This window comes from Mustela putorius, unplaced genomic scaffold (assembly GCF_011764305.1).
Source record: "Mustela putorius furo isolate JIRA1106 unplaced genomic scaffold, ASM1176430v1.1 tig00000145_pilon_pilon_pilon, whole genome shotgun sequence".
In the NCBI taxonomy this organism is placed as follows: Eukaryota; Metazoa; Chordata; class Mammalia; order Carnivora; family Mustelidae; genus Mustela; species Mustela putorius.
The window spans coordinates 30,968,691-30,991,928 of NW_025421294.1; the positions used below are offsets into that span (position 1 = coordinate 30,968,691).

The 23,238-nt window shown below is 35.1% G+C and overlaps 1 protein-coding gene across 1 annotated transcript in view; it reads right to left on the reverse strand.

The window, feature by feature from the left end:
* The window catches only part of ADAMTS19 (ADAM metallopeptidase with thrombospondin type 1 motif 19), a 256,769-nt gene that overhangs the window by 174,754 nt on the left and 58,777 nt on the right, over positions 1-23,238 (reverse strand). Inside the window, exon 7 of the mRNA XM_045075551.1 lies at positions 11,462-11,505. Within this exon, the coding sequence (XP_044931486.1) occupies positions 11,462-11,505 (44 nt within the window). The remainder of the gene's footprint in view (positions 1-11,461; positions 11,506-23,238) is intronic.

Sequence of the window (23,238 nt, forward strand, 5' to 3'; positions counted from 1 at the left end):
CAGACTGAAATGACAGCAGATCCCAGGAGTTCAGCTAGATAGGTATCAAACCATTCTGAACACCTACAAACTCAATAGATAGGAGAGAGAAGAGAAGAAGAGCAACAATTCTAGGAACAAAAAATTGACTATGTTCTGAAAGGTAGGACGTGGGGAGAAATGAATCCGAAGTGAAGGGAAGATAAACGGTGGGGGGAGGGGCTGATTTCTGGCAAGTGGCAGAGCAACGGAGCACAAAATCAGAGCTTTCAAAAGTCTGCTCCACTGAGGGACATGGCTCCAGAGGCTAAGCAGGGGTGGAGCCCTCACAGCGACAGGGTGGTCTCAGGTCCTGTGGGGTCACAGAATGATCAGGGTGTGTGAGTGTAGCAGAACTTGCAGGTATTAGAGCAGGGAAGCCGGCTACAGAGACAGAGCTGAGGAATGAGCTCTCAGCTCAGGGTTACCTTAAACTGCGATCCATGGCACAGTCAGACCACTACTCTTTCAGCAGGGATCCCACAAGTGGCAGATCCAGGGAGACTCACCTAACTTCTCTGGAGGCAGGAATCTGCTGGGTTTGGATACTCCAAACAGGGCAGAATACCAGACACAGAAATGCTTGGTCACAGGCCGGGTAAGCTCGAAGCGTGGCTGAGACCAGGAGATAGGAGTGATTGAGTGCTTTCCCCTGAAGGCACACCAAGGAGTGGGGCCCCGAGCTCTTGGCTCCTCTGGGCTGGAGAGTGGGAGGCCACCATTTTCATCCCCGTCCTCCAGAGCTCTACGGAAAGCATTCAGGGAACAAAAGCTCCCGAGAGTGAACCCAAGCAGATTACTTAGCCCACCCCTGGCAACAGTAGTGCAATTCTGCCATGTGCAGAGACACTTGAGAATCACTAAAACAGGCCCCTCTCCCAGAAGAGCAGCAAGAACATCCAGCCAATACCAAGCTCAGTGATCAAGGAAAAGAGCGGAATTCCAGAGGAAGGGAAAGCAAAGCATAGAATTCATGACTGTCTCCCCATGATTACAAAGTTAATTAAAATTTTTAAATTTTTTTTCTCTTATTCTAGTATTTTTTTTACATGTTTTATTTGTTTATTTGACAGACAGAGATCACAAGTAGGCAGAGAGGCAGGCAGTGAGAGAGGGGGAAGCAGGCTCCCCATTGAGCAGGGAGCCTGATGTGGGGCTTGATACCAGGACTCTGAGACCATGAACAGAGCTGAAGGCAGAAGCTTTAACTCACTGAGCCACCCAGGTGCCCCTTATTCTACTCTTTTCTCTTTTAATGTATTTTAGCTAGTTTATCATAACAATACCTTTCTTTAAAAAAATCTTTTTGAACCTTCATTATTATAGTCATATTTTATCCTTCATTGTATCTAACTTTATATTTTGTATATACATAGGGTTTTTTCTTCTAAATTATTTTTCTTCTAAAACACATCTGTTCAAAATCTGTGGGACACAGCAAAGGCAGTCCTGAAAGGAAAGTATATAGCAATACAGGCTTTTCTCAAGAAACAAGAAAGATCTCAAGTACACAACCTAACCCAACATATAAAGGAGCTGGAGAAACAACAGTAAAGAAATCCTAAACCCAGCAGGAGAAGAAAAATAATAAAGATTAGAGCAGAAATCAATGAAATAGAAACCAAAAAACAATAGAACAAATCCATGAAACTAGGAGCTGGTTCTTTGAAAGAACTAATAAGATTAATAGACCCTTGGCCAGACGTATTAAAAAGGAAAAAGAAAGGACCCAAATAAATAAAATCATGAAATAAAGAGGAAAAATTACAAGCAACTCAAAGAAATAACAATTATAAGAACATATAATGAGCAACTATACCCGGCAAATTTGACAATCTGGAAGAAATGGATGTATTCCTAGAGACATATGAACTATCAAAATGGAACCAGGAAGAAATAGAAAACCTGGACAAACCCATAACCAGTAAAGAGATTGAAGCAGTCATCAAAATACTCCAACAAACAAGAGCACAGGGCCAGATAGCTTCCCAGGGGAATTTTACCAAACATTTAAAGAAGAAGTAATACCCAGTCTCCTGAAACTGTTCCAAAAAAATAGAAATGGAAGGAAAACTTCCAAACTCATTTTATGAGGCCAGCATTACCTTGATCCCAAAACCAGACAAAGAACCCACCAAAAAGGAGAATTACAGATCAATATCCTTCATGAACACAGATGCAAAAATTCTCACCAAAATACTAGCCAATAGGCTCCAACAGTACATTAAAAGGATTATCCACCACAACCAAGTGGAATTTATTCCTGGGTTGCAAGGTTGGCTTAATATCTGCAAATCAATCAATGTGATACAATACATTAATAAGAGAAAGAACAAGAACCATATGATACTCTAAACAGATGCTGAAAAAGCATTTGACAAAATATAGCAACTCTTCAAAGGCTTAAGGATAGAGGGTACATACCTCAATATCATTAAAGCCATCTATGAAAAACTCAGTGAATATCATTCTCAATGGGGAAAAACTGAGAGCATTTCCCCTAAGGTCAGGAACATGGCAGGGATGTCACTATCACCACTGTTATTCACCATGGTACTAGAAGTCCTAGCCTCAGCAATCAGACAACAAAAAGAAATAAAAGGTATCCGAATAGGAAAAAAGGAGTCAAACTCTCACTCTTTGCAGATGATAAGATACTATATGTGGAAAACCCAAAAGACTCCACTCCAAAACTGCTAGAACTCATACAGAAATTCAGTAAAGTGTCAGGATATAAAATCAATGTACAGAAACCAGTTGCATTTCTATACACCAACAGTGAGAAAGAAAAAAGAGAAATTAAGGAGCCTATCCCATTTACAATTGCACCCAAAACCATAAGACACCTAATCAGAGACAATGAATCTGTATTCAGAAAACTATAAAGTACTCATGAAAGAAATTGAGGAAGACCAAAAAAAAGAGGAAGACAAAAAGACATGCTCATGGATTAGAAGAACAAATACTGTGAACATGTATATGCTACCTGAAGCAATCTACACATGTAATGCAATCCCTACCAAAATACCATCAATCTTTTTTCCAAGAAATGGAAGAAATAATCCTAAAGTTTCTGTGGAACCAGAAAAGACCCCCAAATAGCCAGAGGAATGTTGAAAAAGAAAACCAAAGTTGGTGGCATCACAATTCCAGACTTCAAGCTCTATTGCAAAGCTGTCATCATCAAGACAGGATGGTACTGGCACAAAAACAGACACATAGATCAATGGAACAGAGTGCCCAGAAATAGACCCTCAACTGTGTGGTCAACTAATCTTCGACAAAGCAGGAAAGCATGTCCAATGGATAAAAGACAGTCTCTTCAACAAATGATGTTGGGAAAATTGGACAGCCACATGCAGAAGAAGGAAACTGGATCATTTCCTTACACCACACACAAAAATAGACTCAAAATGAATGAAAGACCTCAACGTGAGACAGGAATCATTCAAATTCCTTGAGGAGAAGACAGGCAGCAACCTCTTTGACCTCAACTGAGACCATGACCTGAGCCGAAGGCAGAGGCTTAACCCACTATTCATAGATGAGAAAGACCATTTTTTTAGTTTGGTCTTTTCTTGAGAAAAGTACCTCTTTTTCAGGCTATACAGGATTCCCACAGATAAAAGAAATAAGAACTCAAATACAAAATTATTTGAGTTGACTGAATGACAAACACCAAGTCACCAAAAACATGATTCAACAAAATGAGCAAATAGGACTACGACCACAAGAATGTCAATGACAGAATTATTAAAGTGAATGTTAAAAAATATAATTTTAATGATTTAGACCAAACAGGGTGTTTAGAAATGAAAGACCTATTGAAATAAAAAATTCTTGAAGCTGAACATATGAAATTATTAAGAAATATAAGAATGGGGCACCTTGGTGGCTCAGTTGGTTGAGTGTCCAACTCTTTGTTTTGGCTCGGGTCATAATCTGAGTGTCAAGAGGTCAAGCCCCAAGCTGGACTCCATGCTCAGTAGGGTGTCTGCTTGAGATTCTCTCCCTCTCCCCCTCCCTCTGCTCCTCCCAGCCCCTTGCAGTCTATCTCTTAAATAAATAAATAATTTTTTTAAAAATGCAGGAAGAAAGTAAGACAGTTGGTATAAACTAAGAAATACTGATGAGAAAGTTACCTGGAACATAGCACAGAAAGTCAAAGACGGATGTGAAGACAGAAGATCTATATGGAATCAGAACAGGAAACTGCAACATGATTTTATTTAGGATTTCCCAAAAGAATGGGAGATTTTTGTTCTGATTTTAAAAAGCAAACTTGGTAATATCTGGCTTTCTTTTAGAATCACTCTCTTGGGAGAAATCTCCTTGTAATCTGAACATATATCTACTAATGGGTTGACATACTTTTCCTTCCCTTCCCCTTTCCTTTCTTTTCCCTTCTTTCCCTTCCCTTCTCTTTTCCCTTCCTTCCCCTTCCCTTCCTTCTCCCTTCCCCTCTCAGTCCCTCCCTCCCTTTCATCTTCCCTCCTCCCTCTCTCTCTCTTCTTTTTCTTTTAATTTACCCTTTATGTATTCTGTTCTAAAAATGGTTGCTAGAGTCTTCGGTTTTATTCAGTACATATAATTCTTGTTTGTTTCTTGTTCTTGTTGGTTTCTTGTTTTTTATATTCTAAGTTCTAATAATTTTGGTTATATGTGTTGCACATACAATCAGTAATTCCAAGATTGACGTTATTCCACATTGTGATTTGCCTTACAGTTGATAATGTCTTACAATTAAGAATTTCCTGCATTGTTGTTTTTTCCTCTTCAGTGGTACATTATATAGTGGTAAGTCTTAAAATCAATGACCATCAAGGCACCTTAAAATCCATGAATATGGTTATCTTCTACCTCAGAGAATCCTGTTCCCCACCCCCACGCTATTATGATATTTTTTGATACACAGGAATTTCAAATGTAAATATAGTTGAATTTATCAAACATTTCCTTTATAATTAGCATTTCTGTGTTATTTAAAAAACCCTTGTATCTCAAAAACATGAAATTAATTTTCTGTATTTTCTCTTCCGATTTTTTATAAATTTAAACCATGCGATTCATTTTAACTTGTCTCCTTGTACATAAGTATCTTAACAGCATGTGTTCTGCTCTCACAGTGTTCTGCTTTGTCTATTTCCCTAACACGTGCAGCAGCCTTGTCCTCATTTATCACATACCATACTTGATAAGTGATAGAGAAGATTCTCCTTCCATATTCTTTCTTCACTAATGTCTTGGCAATTCTTAGGCCTAATCTCTTCTATAACATTTAGAATCAACCTGTCAATTTTCCTCCAAAACTCTTTTAGAATTTTTATTGAAATAAATTCCATCACTAGATCAATTTGAGGAAAATGCCCATTTGGTTTCACCTTTAGTCTTTCAGACCATGAGTATAGTTTATATCTTCAGTGAGTTATGCCCTCTTGGATTGAATTATAAAATAGCTCAATAATTTTCTCCATATGTCCTATGTATTTTGTTATTAGATGTATTCCAATATTTTATTTTTTTCATATATTTAATAGAATTTTTGAATTAAATGTTTCACTGCCAAATGCTGGTATATAAAATGCAAGTGGTGACTGAATATTGCTTGGATATTTAACCACCTCACTCTCCTGTTAATTTTAACAATTTAATTCCATATTGTTTTTTTTAATGGAGACAATCATCACATCCACTTCATTTTAAGGCCTAAAATTTCTAATGCACTGTTGAATAGAAACAGTGAAAATAAAATTCTCTCTGTTTCTGATTTTGAGAGGAATGCTTTTAATGCTTCACTATTTTTAAAAGATATTTACGTATTTTGTGTAAATATCTTTGAGTTAATAAAGTTTCTACTTTGTTCTCTTTTGCCAAGAGTCTTTACCATGAATGTGTTTTCAGTTGTATGAAGGACATTTTCTTTTTCCGTTGTGATGATCATATGGTTTTTATCTTTAATTGTATTACACAGTTACATTTTAAGATTTTCTAATGTTAAACTACCGCTGTATTTCTGGAATAAATCTAAAATAAAGTAACTCTACTGGGTTATTTAAAAATACCTTGTGAGATGATATCTGCTAATATTTAGTTTAAAATTCTTTCATTTCTTTCCTGAGTAAGAAAAACTTATTGTTTTTCTTTCTTACACTGTCCTCTTTAGGATTTGGTAAGAAATTTATATGGGTTTAATTAACTTTTTTCTATTTTCTAAAATAGCTTATATAATATTGGAATGATCTGTTCATGTAATTTTAGTAGAAATCATCTGTGAAATCCTTAACACTTGGTATTTTTTTTTAAGATTTTATTTATTTATTTGATAGAGATTACAAGTAGGCAGAGAGGCAGGCAGAGAGAGAGAGGGGAAAGCAGGCTCCCCACCGAGCGGGGAGCCCGATGTGGGACTCGATCCCAGGACCCTGAGACCATGACCTGAGCCAAAGGCAGAGGCTTAACCCACTGAGCCACCCAGGTGCCCCAACACTTTGTATTTTCTTAAAAAGATTTTAAAGAATTGATTATAGTTCTTTCACTATTCATAGATGAGAAAGACCATTTTTTTAGTTTGGTCTCTCAGCTAGAATTGGTCAACTATCGACTCATGTTTCTTAGCACAACCCTAGTTTGTTGCTCTTTACACATATTTATATGTCATGATACAAATTTCTACTTTTTTTCTAATGCAAAAACCATTACCAGTTCTTAAAATAAACTACTGGGTGAGGACTATTGACCCCACAGTCCATAAAGATTTGAGAGCACTGGATTTCTGGACTTGTTCTCTCTAAGTCATGGGAGGAGGTAATTATTGATTGGAAAGTATATTATTTTCTATGGCTACTGCAATATATTACCACAAATTAACTGGCTTAAACCTCCCAAGTTTACTATTTTAAATTCTCCTCATTAGAAGCTTGACCCAGCTCTCACTGGCCAACTCCAAGGTATCAGAAGGCCGTCTGTGCATTCCTCTGGAGGTTCTACAGGAGAATCCATTTCCTTGCATTTTCCAGATACAAAGACTACTGATTTTTCACTTTCTTCAACCTTCAAAAGCAGTAATGATGAGTTCAAACCTTCTCACATTACATCTCTTTGGGCCTTTCTTCAGTAATTACATCTCCCTCTGACTCAGCTCTTCTGCCTTCCTCTTAAGCTTTTAAGGATCCTTGCAATTCCATTGGGCCCAGGATAATCCCTCTATTTTTTTTTTAAATATTTTTTTATTTATTTATCAGAGAGAGAGAGGTGGAGAGAGCAAGCACAGGCAGACAGAGTGGCAGGCAGAGGCAGAGGGAGAAGCAGGCTCCCCGCCGAGCAAGGAGCCCGATGTGGGACTCGATCCCAGGACGCCGGGATCATGACCTGAGCCGAAGGCAGCTGCTCAACCAACTGAGCCACCCAGGCGTCCCGATAATCCCCCTATTTTAAGTTCAGTTAATGGGCAGCCTTAATTCCATCTGAAACCTTGATTTTCCTGTGTGATATAACCCAACCTATTCCTAGGTTCCAGGGCTGGAACCTGTACATCTTTGGGGATCATTATCCTGCTGCCACAGAAAGAAAGACAACTTCACCAGCACCACCAGCAAACAGTTGCCTCTTGCATCCAGAATTGTATATTATTTCTCCTGAAATTTGAGGTTATCACAGGGTTCACGCAACCTAAGACTTAAAAGTTCTGAATTACACTGACACAATTCTAAGAGGTCTCTGGCTACAAAATGAATCTCAACTTCAGGAATGTTAAAAGGTGAACATGCATATGTATTAGAAGTGATGTTGTGTTGATAAAAACATATAATAGCATCTTTTTCGTCCAGCATCTCTATATCTACTCACCAATCTACCAAACCATCCATGTGACAAAAACAATAGGAGAAAGTAACTGGGGAAATGGCAAAACAACTTGTACTTTTTACCCTCTAAACAGCTTTTCAAATATAAGCTTAAAAATATGTACAATTTATCAAATGAAGCACTTATTTTTAATATCCCATAACACAAATATAGCCTAACACATTTAAGATGTACATATCTTTTTTATCAGCAAATGAGCAAAATATTGTTACAAAGTTAAAATGCTGATAAATAAGTTATTTCCAAGTTTGTATTTGCCATTTCTTTATGTATTTTAATTTATATAATTTAATCTGTAAATTCATTCAAACTTAAATTTTCTCACCTTCAATCTTCTAACAGTATTGTCCTCTATTATAAAACATATCACACTATAGAGGAAAGCAGACCCATTATTCTAAGATCTGAGACAGAGGCCAGTACCACACTTACTAACAGTGATGCTGGGCAAATTTGTAACACCTCAACAGGAATAAAAAGGGACGTGAGAGATCTAGTGCATACTGAATGCCAATTAAAAATGAGCTGCCTTCACAAATGTTACAGTTTCACAACATTCTGTGGGATCAAGAATATAGATTCTATGGCAAAAGTGAGCAATCCAAACTTTCACAATGTGTTAAATAATGTGCCCACATCTGTGCAGGTAATAAACAGCAGAAGTCTGATTTGAATCTGGATATCTGACTTCAAAATCCAAACTCTGTTCTATTTTGGTGTTTTTTTTACCTATAAAGTTATGAAAATAAAATGAGAGAGTTTGGATTGTGAAGGAATTAAGTGAGATAATGTTGATTCATGTGTTGCTCAAATTACAAAATATAGCCTAAGTCCAACCATTGTTTTTAAAACACAAGCATTCCTCTTCATGAACAATTCAAATTAATATGATAAATTCAAAGCTTTGTCTGCTGTCTTTCCTCTCTTACTATACCTACTAGGAGACTTAAGAGAAATTGCCATCTTAAGGTCATCATTCAGGTCTATATTATCCAAGCTAATAAATACAAAATTCATTTTCCTTTCTTGCAAAGTTTTCATTATATAGTATCCAGTGTAAAATGGGCTGCCTTCATCAGAAATAGAAGAGTCAGGAAGGTATATACTGATGTAAGAAAAGCATTTGACAGGTGAGCCTGGGTGGCTCAGTTGGTTAAGCAACCAACTCTTGGTTTCAGTTCAGGTCATGATCTTGGGGTTGTGAAACTGAATCCCACATCAGGCTCCATTCTGGGGGTGGAGACTACTTAGGAATTTCTCTCTCCCTCTGCCCGCTCCTAACCCCCAGCTCCCACTCCTACTTGCACATGTTCTCTCTCTTAAAAAAAGAAGAAAGAAAAAAAAAAAAGCATGTGGCAAGATACAGCCCATAGTATTACATAAGGAGATTTTAAAATGTGTGTCACTTAAACATTTTATTGATAAGACCTAATCTCTTTTGTTTTGTGACACTAGAGATTGAGAGCTGTTAAGATGACCTGTAAGCCACGTATATTTGTTTAACTTTGGGAATAATTCAATGAGAAGTTTACCTGCTTCCTTTAATCATAGAAAAAATTATTACTATTGCCCCATATTTTCTTTCCTTATAAATGACTATCTGAGTATCAGGGAAAATCTACCTCTTACGCTGCAAGTTAAAGAAATAAAAACCTTAAATTTGTTTAAATAATAAAGATATTTACTTGCTCACACATTTGGAAGCCCAGAGGTTAACCCATGGCCTGTGGATGAAGGGTGCGGTGATTCAACAACGCCGTCAAGAAGACGACCCCAAGAATCCAGGCACTCAGAAATAACGACAGATCTCAGGAAGGGCACTGGACTTTACAAATCCTATGCTATAATATTTAAAACCAGTTTCTACCAAAGTCTTCATGGACAGGTTGAACAGAGAGAGGGACTGATTATACTGCTTTCCTGATGAACTCTGATGGTCCAAACACATCAAGGTACTTCATTATTCAAATGTGCTTTAAACCAGAAAATAAGTTTCATAGATAATGCATATTATGAATATGTATGCTATTTTCAAATAGCAGATTTAGCAAAATGTGAAACATAGACGTAATCAAAAGGAAACTGGTTTGCCTCATGGTAACACTTGCTTCTTTAGGCTGTATGTCCACACTGGGAAGAGGCATTTAGCATGCATAATTATGGGAGACACTGCCCCAGATGCTGATTTTTCTCAGATACTTGAGTGAGGCAAGAAGTGCATCTGCCTATATTAAAGAAGGTTTTAGGGGCAGTACCATTGTTTAAGTGGAGGGAAAGGTAATTGTCTTGACACAGTCTTCATTGGTAATTCAAAGCTTGTGTGGTTAGGTTGATTAAAACTATACAATGAGAATTAATTTCTAGAGATTTTGACAAGAAAAGGAGAAAAACAAAACAAAACAAACAAACAAACAAATGAAACACTGCAGCAAGCAGGTGAGAAGACATTAGAAAGATCATCCCTAAATCAAGTCAGCTTTTCCTTGGGGTGTCCAGATCTTTTTATGCTGCAGCCCCTTGTGAACCAAATATTCCTTTGACTCCATCATTAAGTGCTTTACACTAACTATAACTATTTTCCACTTACTATCTCAGATTTTCATCACCTAAGGTTGATGAGAACTTAAGATGATGGAACTAGTTAGAACTGATTTTTTTTAAATACCTGTACCCCTTCATTCTGCTTTTGCCCTTTTTAGATTGTTCATCCTTACCAAGAACATATGACACATCAAAGATGGTTAAGTTAAAATACATCCTACCCTACAGAAATACAACCCACATCATATGTCAAAGCCAGACCATGATTCTTCTCTGTATTGTTCCAATTTTTAGTATATGTGCTGCCAAAGCGAGCACAGCCAGACCATGATTCTTAACTATACTTTATCAATAATGCCTTATTATATACAGCTACATGGCTTAAAAATAATATATGTAGACAGCAGTATAATTAATACATGGTTATATATATAGTTATGTAAATTACATAGATATATCACTTATCTTAGCAAATATGTAGCCAAAATTAAGAGCTGTGGTTTCATGGATTCTACTGTGTGTGTGGTTATTGTTTTAGAAATTTAAATATCCAGGTCAAAATACAGAAAATTTACTACTTTATGTACAGAAAATCGGGGAAATGAAATGAATTTCCTTGACAGTCTGCAAAGAATTTCAAACATACATTACTAGAAAAAAGAAAATCCATTAGCCTGAAAAAGGTCAATCACATTGACATTAATACATTTTGCCTTGGTTTAGCAATAATAATAGAATTTTGCTGAACCCATGTGTACATCTCTGTGATGATAAGAAAAAAGAACTCATGAGATTCTTAAAACCTAGTTTAAAATTTTTCTCCAGTATATAGTGTATTTGTGTCTTTAGGCTGTTTCATTAATAACTGAAGTGTTGACCAATGATTAAACATAGGTTGGAAATACATACCTCCGACAGTCTAAAGAAAAAGACATTCCATTAAAACCAGCACTCTCAAATAATTTCCTATACTTAAACAAATGATGTATTAAAGGTGTCCAGAACTCCTCAAAGTGTAAAAACTTTTACGTGCACTTACCAACAGTATCACATGGTTCATCTTTGTGAACACAGAAATCTTTCCTAGAAAGGAAACAGAAAATGGAAGTAAAAATAAACTTTTCCACAGTCAATAGAGATTATGTGACTCATTTTTGATGGTTACATTAACAACTGAATTATCTCCAACAATTTAACAGAACTGAAAATAAGATCAAATTTTAATTCTAAGAAAAAATGAGAATTATTAAATATTTTTTAAAGATTTTTTTTTATTTATTTGACAGACAGAGATCACAAGTAGGCAGAGAGGCAGGCAGAGAGAGAGGAAGAAGCAGGCTCCCTGGTGAGCAGAGAGCCCGATGTGGGGCTTGATCCCAGGACCCTGAGATCATGACCTGAGCTCAAAGGCAGAGCCACCTAGGTGCCCCGAGAATTATTAAATTATTAAATTTTTAATGACACATCTTTTATGATATAATACTAAAGCATGTTGTCTTATTTCATTAAAAATACTTCAAAAATAAAATTCTATCTTGTTTTGAATTTTACCGGATTTCATTTTTTTATTACAAAAAACAGTATCGGGTATTAGGACATGGCTTTCTGTTTGATAAATACTGAAAGATCTCTGCTTCACAGGCACAAAAATAATTTCCAGATAGAAGAGTCAAATTTAAAAAACACGATTTAAAACAGCAAAATATTTTACATCATAACACTGGCAAAATTTTTAAAAGACTGATAGTAATCATTTTTAAAAGGGCATGAGGAGTGCAGCTGGGTGGCTCAGTGGGTTAAGTCTCTGCCTTTGACCCAGGTTATGATCTCAGGGTTCTGTGATTGAACCCCGCATTGGGCTCTCTGTTCAGCGGGGAGCCTGCTTCCCGCTCTCTCTCTGCCTGTTGCTCTGCCTACTTGTGATCTCTTTCTCTCTGTCAAATAAACAAATAAAATCTTAAAAAAGGGGGGGGCATGAAGAAATTAGTATTTTTACACAGAGGCAGAATATAACCATGAAAAATATGCTACAACTTGAATACCGTATCTTGAAGAGCTTCAGAGCAAACTATATGAAAGCACAATTTTAACTACCTTTTCAATTTTACTAGTTATGTGACCTTTGGCAACTTACTGAAGCTTCTTGTGCCTCTGTTATCTCTACAGAAAAAAGGGATAATAAGGACACTATCTACCATGTAGGTTTATAGTGCAGGTTAGGAGATTTAATAAGATTAGATCTTATTAGATTTATTTAATAAATAATATAGATTAGATAATAAAAAATAAATAAATAATAAAGATTAATTTAATAAGACATACCTACATACACACATTTACTTATTTATTTAAAGAAAGGGGTAGGGCAGAAGGAGAGGGAAAAGCCAATTCCAACTGAGCAGGGAGCTGAGCAGGGAGCCCAATGCAAGACTCGATCCCAGGACCCTGAATTCATCTCCCCTGGTGGAAGTCAGATGCTTAACTGACTGAGTCTCTACATATAGAATACTTTAATGTGAGTTTAGTGAATGTGTTGGATAAGTAAACACAGAGAAAATTTAAAAACAATGCCAGGTACCTACTAAGCTGTCCGAAATTAGTTGTTCACATTTTTGTTGTTTTGTTGTTCTTGCTGTTATTTCTATACTATAATTTAAGCAATTTCCTACTGATGAGCAAAGATGTTTAGATTCTACAGAATTTTTACTATTACAAACAATACACTAATTAGTCTTTGCGGGTGTGTGAAAGAGAAATAAAAAAAAAATTTTTTTATTCCTCACTCTGTTATAGCGATCTGAATGCCGTTTCTAAATTAAAAATTGTAAAATTACGTGCAACCCTCTTGTCAATCACACCAACGACATCTACACTTTGATGATTAAAATGGTTAGTTTTCAATTCACATTTTCCCAGCTCATTAGCAGCATCTGTGATTTAATATCAGTGCAGGTCTGTAAAAATGTCCCATGCATATTTAAAATGTAAAGAAATAAACAAAAAACCCAACACTTAAATATAGAGAACTGGAGGGTGCCAGAGGGGACATGGGTGGGGGGCATGGGTGAAAAGGTTAAGGGATTTTAAGAATATAAGTATGGTGATGAACAATGAATAAGATATAGAAATTTGAATCACAATATTGTACACCTGAAAGTAATGTAACACTGTATGTTAACTATCCTGGGATTAAAATTTTAAAAATGTATATTTTCAAATGGATTGGAACAAAGCTATACATGTGCATTAGATCTAGTGACATACCCAACTCTGACATAAAATTGCTTAAGAAAACTAGAAATTCTAAATTTATTTTTAAATCTGTAACTGAAAAAGAGGTGCTAAAATTCCATTGTGGTTATACATTTGTTGCTCCCTCCTGATTCTGGCTAATTTTTCCTTTATGTTGAAATTAAGTTGAAACTAACTCTCTGAATTTTTATAATTTATTTTGAATTATTTTTTACTATTGTATAGAAACCATATGTACCCTCCTAATGTTTTCTGTATTAAAGTTTATTACATCTGATATTAACAAATATTAATATACTAGTAATACGTTGATGTTTTCTTGGTATTTTTTTTCTGTTTTACTTTCAGCTTTCATTTTCTCCAAGTCTCTTACAAAAAAGCATATGGTTAAAATTATAAAACCTAATTATATAATATAAAAATGAATTTAATATTTTATTATGGATATATTTGATTTCTTTATTTGTTTTTTCTTTATTATTTGTTAATTCTATTTCCCATTATACTTTCCTTCCTATCTAGTTTTATTTTCCTTTCTTTTTTTTTTGCTACTACTTGAAAAATAACGTTAGATTGTGTTTGTTACTTCCACATTTAAATTTGTGTGCTGTAACAAATTTCACAAATACAGTGATGTAACATAAATGTATCATCTTACAGTCTCGAAGTCAGAAGTTTGGAGTTCACTGGGCTAAAATCAAGGTATGAGGAGTACTGGGTTTCTTCTAGAAGCTCTAGGTAAGAATGCATTTCTTTGCCTTTCCCAGCTTCTAGAGGTTGCTGTACTTCTTGACTCACAGTTCCCTTCCATCCTCAAAGCTGACAATGGTATCACTTGCTTGGTCTCCTTCTGCCATCATGCCTCTTGCTTCCCTCTTTCCCTATCACCTGTGATTACATTGGGCTCCCTAGGTAATCGAGGATAATCCCTCAATCTCAAAATCTGAAACATAATCACATCCACAAATACCTTTTTCCAGAATGTAAGATAACATAGTCACAAGGTCTATGAATTAGAATAGGGACATTATTCTGCCTACAACGTTCACTTGAATGTCTGGAGTTAAAAATTATCTTCAGGCTCCTCCTGAAGAAAGGACATCAAATGCTTTTAATTCAATACCTCCCTTCAATCTTTCATGTTATTTTTATTTGACATTATAATTCTATCTCAATTTTCCAAATCTCAATTTAGATATTCTAAACCATTATTAGATTTGCCCATGTATTTAGCAATATATTTTCTCAGTAATAGGTTGGATCTTTACTTTCTAGAGAGCTCCTTATTCTTTAAGTACATCCTTCAGGATTTCCTTCAGTGGCTTTGGTTTGTTTTAGCAGCCATGCTTTCTCCTGCCTCTGGTTTATACTGTATATCAGAGATATGTCTGGTCTAGACAAGGCCCACTGTAGAGACCTCTCACTGAACTGCAAGGGAGTGGGTCATGCCCAAAATGCAATATACACAATGCAGTGTTAGAATGTGCTATATATACTGATAAATGCATATTTCCAAACAATAGGAACAGCAACATATGCTTTCACTCATTTAAATTTTTAAATGTTTTTTCTCAAATAGTCTATTATTTTTTATTCTGTAAAATCTGAAAAAACTTGTTGATTGATTCTGGATTACTGAAAGTTGGCTGTTACCACTTGATACATTAATCTTCACTGTATAAAACAGCTTTTCTTTTGTATATAGAAGATATAATCTTATCAATATTACTTGCATATGCCTTAAAAATCTACTGTTCCAATTGAATTAATGCTTTAAAGTAGGCTCATTTTTGTTAATTATTAAAAAGCAAATAGCAAAGAAAAAAATTTTCATGAACTACACAGGCAGAATGTCCATCAGAATTGAGTGTCTTAATATTTATACCTTGTTTTTGTGTTAAATAAACATGGAAGACATTGGGACATGGAGAGGAGAAGTGAGTTGGGGGAAATTGGAGGGGGAGACAAACCATGAGAGACTGTGGACTCTGAGAAACAAATTGAGGGTTTGGGAGGGGAGAGAGGTGGGGTTTGGGTGAGCCTGGTGGTGGGTATCAAGGAGGGCATGTATTGCATGGAGCACTGGGTGTGGTGCATAAACAATGAATTTTGGAACACTGAAAAAAAAAAAGTAAAATTAAAAAAAAAAAAAGATATTTTTGAAAATACATGCCCAAATTAAAAAGACAACTCTAAATAAATGAGGGAAGACACACTGAAATTTTATCCTGTTAAACTTAATCAATCAAAATACCATGCCCTAAAACTTCAAAGTTAAACTAGTGAACTGCATCCTTTTCAAATATTCAAGACACAAAACAGAAAATTTTATACATCTGAACAAAACATTCATTGGAACACTTGTCCAAGGATTATAATTGAAAGTTTTTAAAATCCAAGAGATTTCCACTGAGGAAGACCCTAACTATCCCCTGAACCCCAGCATCTCTCTACTGGTCAACCAGCTTCAAATATATCATATACATATATATATTAAAAATTTCACCAGCTTCTAATCACAGAATTTGCCTCCTCACCCTATCCTGACCCACACCCACTTTTCCCAGAGCATCTAAAGTGAATAATACAGTAGGAAAAAATAAATGGCCCCGAATCATCCAAACCTAGAGGCTGACATTTCTAAAATTTCCATGCTCACTGCCTTTCTTGATATCTAGTTCCTTAACTATTCCTCTCATTCTAAGTACTACATAGAATTTTCTAAGTACTACATAGATTTTTCCATCTACCAAAAAATTCCAGAGAGACACCTCTTTTGTGCTCAACTTGCAAAATTGGTCTCTGTGGCTCAAAACCAACAACAACTGATGTAGGAAAACATATCCATGTGGTGGTGGAACATATTCAGAACCTGAATGTAACTACTGATAAGGAGGAATGGAAGAGGTTTTTTGACATTTTTATTAAAAGTAAATGATCAGATATATTTAGCTCCTTTCTACATCAGAAGATAGAGAAATCAAATTTATCACAGGAATACCATGCCTGGTTGTATACATTGTGCACTGCTTAATTCTCAGGGTACATTTATATATACAACAATATAAAAATCCCTCTACTCTTGCATAGTGCACAACCTACACAGTTGGATGGCTTGGGTTTATTAGGTGCCTTTTATATGCCAAGCAGTGGATAAAAGGGAAGAATACAAAGATAAGTGGAAAAGGTTTCTACCTCGAACACAAAGAAAAGGGTGACACACAATCATTTCTCTAATGTGATAAGGGCCCCACAATCAGTTAGAGGCTTCGGGAATTGTATTAAATAATGAATAGTTCTATTTTGCAATTCCCTTTCCCAGCAAACAAAAGGAGAGAGAAACATCCACAATAGATGATACCAAATAATATGGTAATGCAGAAAGTTAAAGAACCACATAAAAATCAAAATCTTCACTGTAGGGCCAAGAATCACTGAGTGTAAAGTATATTCAGATGTAGACAGAAAGGGATTTTTTTTCTTTTTCTAAACATACAATACATCATATCATAATGCGTGAGGCTGCAACATAACTATTTATTTGATTTACATAATGTGAAACAAGGGACTTTATCTGTAACTAAACAACATGATAAAACTATGACAAATGTACTGCTTATTTTCAAGGTCACTTAGAGTCCTTTGCACAGCCAGTTTCTACTCAGCAAAGAAATGAAAAAAGCAAATTATATTTTAAAAATGCGAGGTCTTTTCTCCAAAAGCCTGGTTAGTACCCCTCAGGACCACTAAAAAAATAAATCATGAGCAGCATTTTTAAAAACTCCGATCAGATAATAATTCTTAATCTTTAATTCTTCCACTGTCAACCTCTTTAAAGAGGGCCCAAATAATGTATTCTTAACTTCATAAAAATCAACGTTGGGGGGAGGGTGATAGGGGACAGTGATTTGTTTGCTGCCTTGACCCATGATCATGCAAATTGAAATTCTCTCATCCTTGGCTCCTGTTGGCTCAGTGGGTCTGAAGACTGCATCATAGAGTTTCATAATGTGAGTTTATGGAAATGATAACTGTTAGAATCTGGCAACTAGGAAGGCCAATAAATTCTGTTCAAGTTCTGATTTATATTGAAAAAAAATGAAATGGAGCCTTTAATTCCCAAAAATGAAGATACATCTGAGAATAAGTCTCATTGTGCAGCTTTATGGTGCCCTGGGCTATACCTATAAATGATTCATTCAGATATTATTCTATAAGTTGTATCAAACTAATATATTTCTACTATTTGTATATCTTATTAAACTTTCTATTTCACTTGACAATGAAATTAGTTTAAAACTAATTTTCAGAAGTAGTGCACATAAACCGAAAACATTTCAGTAAATATGAGAAGCTAAGCTATGATTAACAAAATTAAACTCTCATTTTTTTAAAACTCTCCAGTTGAGTATTTTCAAGAGAAACTTATGTCTTCTCCATGATTTCAAGGAGAAACGTGATAATTACACTAAGAAATCATAGAGTTGACAGCTGGGAGGACATGTTTTGTGTTTGTGTTACTAAGAGCCCATAAGCACTGGGTCAGCTTTAACATATTTACTTCATTTTATCACACAGAACAATTTAATAAATATATTGTGGCAGATAGGCTTGGATATATGAAAACATTATTTATTTTACTTGAAACCAAAATTAACAGTTATCTAAAATTCCTTCCTACAATATGCTCACATAACATACAACATTTAATAATTATCTAAGATAAGAATATGCTAGAAACTAGTCACATGGAGGTTAGCCTGTCACATGTGGATGAGATCATGGAATCCATGGAGATTTAAATTTTTGTTTTATCTTTCACAATGTCCTTACAAAGCTAAAGATTTGATCACCCTTATGTTTAAACTAACTAAAAAGAGATTCTTCGCTCTCAGTTACCCAAACCATTCATTTAGACTTTACTGATCAAATGGTACTAGGCCACTTAGAATAGACATAACACATTCCCTCTGGTAGGTTGATTTTCACTTTTATGGTACTAATAAGGAGTGATATGGTGAAACAGGCATCCTTCAAATAAGCCTCATTCCCAGGGGCAAGTAAAGAGAGAATTATGAGTCAGCAGCTATCAGTATTTCATATGTGTATAACCTTTGAGAGTTTTTTTTTTCCTATTTCAACCAAAAATTTTTCTATTTTCTATTTTATTTCTATTTATTCCCATGTGATCCAAAAATCAAAAGCAAATTATTAGGTCTTATTCTAAGTCCTAGCAATCAGAGTACAAAAAAATTGAAGTCAACATTTCTACTAAAGGATTAAAGAGGTGTACAAAGATTTTTTTTTCCCCATAAAACATGAAAATCATAGCAAATTTTACCTCTCAACAAAGATGTCTGCTTTGGGTTTTGAGCAGAAAGCTTGTTTAGACAATGAAACTTTGATTTTCTATCCATAACTAAAAGATCCCTTAGAAATAACCAGAATTATATAGAAATAACCAGAATAGTCAGAATGCGTTAGCCACAAATAGGTTTTATAAACTTGTCACCTGATGAGATCTGTCTTCTTTGTCATGCTTGTTAGGTGTTTGAAATAATGCTTCTGAGACTAAAGAGGATGATATTCGTAATTTGATTACTAATTCATATTGCTTTCCTCATTAAAATAATGAGGAAATTAAATTAAATTAAATTTAATTTAATTTAATTTAATTTAAATTTAATTTAATATATTAAAATATATTGTAGTATATTTCTTACAGAAATTTGAGAAATATAAGAATAAAGTTCAAACTTAGCCTATAATCCCACTATCTGGGAAAACTTATAGTTAACATTTTAAAGTCTGTTTCTACAGTTTTATTTCCTATGTATTCATATAACTAAATACATTGTACATAACTAAATACATGTAAAATATATACACTATTAGGATCATACTCTCTACATGCAAGTCTTGCCCCACCAGTACTGTGACTTTAATGTCATTCCTCATTTCTTTTTTTTTTTTTTTAAGATTTTATTTATTTATATGGCCCACAGAGATCACAAGTAGGCAGAGAGGCAGGCAGAGAGAGAGGGGGAAGCAGGCTCCTTGCTGAGTAGAGAGCCAGATGCAGGACTCGATCCCAGGACCCTGGGACCATGACCCGAGCCAAAGGCAGAGGCTTTAACCCACTGAGCCACCCAGGTGCCCCCCCATTCCTTATTTCTAATACCACTTTTCTCTTCAGTCCTGAAAAAAGAATCTATTGAGTCCACTATTTTTTCTTATGTTATAAAGGCTTAAAAGCCACACTCTTAACTAATCCTTCTTACTTCCCTCGTTGCTAGCTTTCCCTAGCAATACAAGACAAAATAAAATGTTCTAGAGCATACCTACTGTAGTAAAAGATGATTCTTAAATGTATTAAGATAATGTGAGATGAAACTATAATTCTTCCAAAATTTTTTGAGTGTAGTTGACCCACAATGTTACATAATTATAATTTTATTAAAAAGGAAAGTGAATTTTAACTATGGGCTGACAAAAACATTCATAACATAATCATACAACAAATGTCTTTCTGATAGTGGGTCTTTCACATCAGTATGAGTCTACACAGGATTTTAAACAATTATTTGTTTGGAGTAAAATTATTGAACATTCACTGTTTGGTAGGCATTATACAAGATGTCTTATATTTTTGTCCCGGTACTACTATCCTCACTTTGTTGATAATAACAAGACTAAGACAGGTCGTTTCATCAATTTAAGATCACCAGCTAGTATTTGGACAAACACAGGTCATTTTTATCTGATCATCTCTCTGAGTTTTAATCTTTTTATATTTATATATTATATGTGTGTATATGCATAAATACAAATATACATTTCCAATACAAATGCTTTTGTAGACAGAGGTATTGCCACTATTTTCTCCAATCCAGGGCTTGTCTTTTCATTTTCATATCAATATCTTTTGGACATAAGATGGCTTAAATTTTGGAGATGTCCAAATGATTATTTTTAAGAATTTTTTGATTAGTGCTTTTCTTGTATCCTATCCAAGAAATTATTATCCTCCCTATAGTCATGTAGATTTCCTGTTTTTCTTTCTTCTTTCTTTCTTTCTTTTTCTTTTCTTTTTACTGAGAGTTTGATAGCTATAGCTTTCATGTAGCTTTCTATGCCCCATAATGAATTAACGTCACACAAGGTGTAAAGCCGTATTGAAATTCATTTTTTTCACATGGTTATCCAGATGTTGTAGAGCCATTTCATTGATAAACTACCTTCCCATGACTCGATTATATTGGTGGGTTTTTCTGAGAGTCAATTGAACATATCTAAATAGCTGTATTTCCAGATTCTTTATTCCACATCATTCATCTTTGCCAAGTTTCTGCCAATACCCCATTGTTTTGATTACCAAATCTTTATAATAAATTTTGAAATCAAATAATGTAAGCCCACCCAGTTTATTCTTCTTCTACAAAATTGTTTTGACTCTTCTCTATCTTTTCTTTATCCAAATACATGTTGGAATCAGCTTGCCAATTTTTACAACAACAACAAAAAAGATGGCACAAACTTTCATTGAGATTATGTTGACTCTCAGACAATGTGGGGAAGATGGCCTTCTTGATAATATTTAGTCTTCCAATAAATAAAAACCTTTATTTAGATCTTTAATTTCTCTCAGCTGTGCTATGGAGGTATCATTTTAGAGGTTTTGCCCATTTTTCTTATATTATTCTTACATCTTTTATGGTTTGGGAGGTTACCATAAAATTTTCCTAACTTTTCATTTCTACTATAAATAGATAAATTTGTTTTTATCAATTGACTTTATATTCTATGGCCTTGAAAAATCCAGTTACAACTTCTGGCAATTTTGCTGCTGTATTTCTTAAAATTTTCTTTGTATAGAGGTAGATCATCTGTGAAGAGAAATGCTTTGTATTTTTTCTTCCCAATATTTATACCTTTCTTTTTCTTTTTCCCACCTTACTATACTGGCTCTGATTTCAGTAAAAAATTGAATAGAAGTATAAGAGTGGGCATCCTTGTCTCGCTTCCAATCCTAATGGGAAACATTCGGTTTTCACCATCAAGTATGACGTCAGTTGTAGATTTTTTGTTTGTGTATGTGTGTGAAGATATCATTTCATAGATTAAAAAAGCGTGTTGAAGAATTCATTGAGAGGGGCCCCTGGGTGGCTCAGTCAGTTAAGCATCTGGCTCTTGATTTCAGCTCAGGTCATGATCTCAGGACCTTGAGACTAAGCCCTACATTGAGCTCCATGCTCAGCAGGGAGTCTGCCTGAGGTTCTCTCTCTCCCCCTTCCCTCCTTCCACTCTCTCTCTCTCTCTGTCTCTCTCAAATAAATAAGTCTTTTAAAAAAAGTTCCCTGAGACTTTTTGTTGATAGGGTTCCCCTCTACCCCATACATTAGAAATACCATTTTTATTGTCTTTTGGACTCATTTTTTTCTGATAGGAAGTCAGTCATCGATCTTAACATTATTTCCCCTATGTAACTTATCTCTTTCTCTGGCCAATTTAAAACTTATTTTCTGTATCTCTGGTTTTCACTCATCTACCTAAGATACACCTAGGCCTATAAGGGTTGTGGTTTTGTTTGTTGGTTTTGTTTTGTTTTGTTTTCGCATCAATTTAAGATACAAGTTGCCATTACATCTTCAAATAATTTTTCTTACCACTTCTCATTCTCTTCTGTTGAGATTCCAATTTCAATAAGTTGATTAGTAAATGCAACATGTGAACTATCTCAGGATGAGTTTCTATTGACTACTTTTCCTTGACCATGGTCACATTTTCATGTTTGCTTGGCTAATTTTTTTTTATGTTTGAGACACTGTAGATGATAATACTATAGAGATTCAAGATTCTGTTATCTTCCTCTGAAGAGGGCTGACTCTTTTTTTTAGAAAAGATTTCAATTACTGACAGGTCACTCTGAACTTAGACAAGGTTTGAGTGTATTCCTTGGGAGGGAGGATCTATCTAAATCTCAACATAATTCCCAAGCTTTTGTAAACTGTTGGAACTCAACCTCCAAATTCTATCTTCCCTAAATATCTTATAGGTGCTTGGTTTCAGGTTTTGTTAGGGTAGGTCAGAGCAGACATTTCTTCAGATCTAGGTCCCTACTATGAAGGCTCAGCCTTTCTGTTTTCTCAGCTAAATATTAGGAGTGATGGTAATGTATTAATCAGTTTGCTTTACTCTTGTGGCCTGAATCTATTCAACTCCTAGTATCTTTTAAAAATCTAACCTCCATAGTTGTAGCACTCTGATGCTTTTGGAAAGTTTCTATCTATATAGTTACACCAGCCTTGCAAAGTACTCACAGATGGTCTGCACATGGACCTCTTGGTAACATTCCTTGCATAGGACCCTCATCTCTGGTACCCTCTGCAGGACCACTTGTGCTCTACCTAGATTCCAGCTTGTTTTACCAAAGAATTGTCCTTGCAAAAAGCTGGGTTGACTGTGGGGCTCACTTAATAAATTTTCCTTCTTTCAGAGATTGCAGTATGTTATAGCTCATGCTCCACTGACTAAAGCATTTGCCTCATTAATATTCTTCCGTTT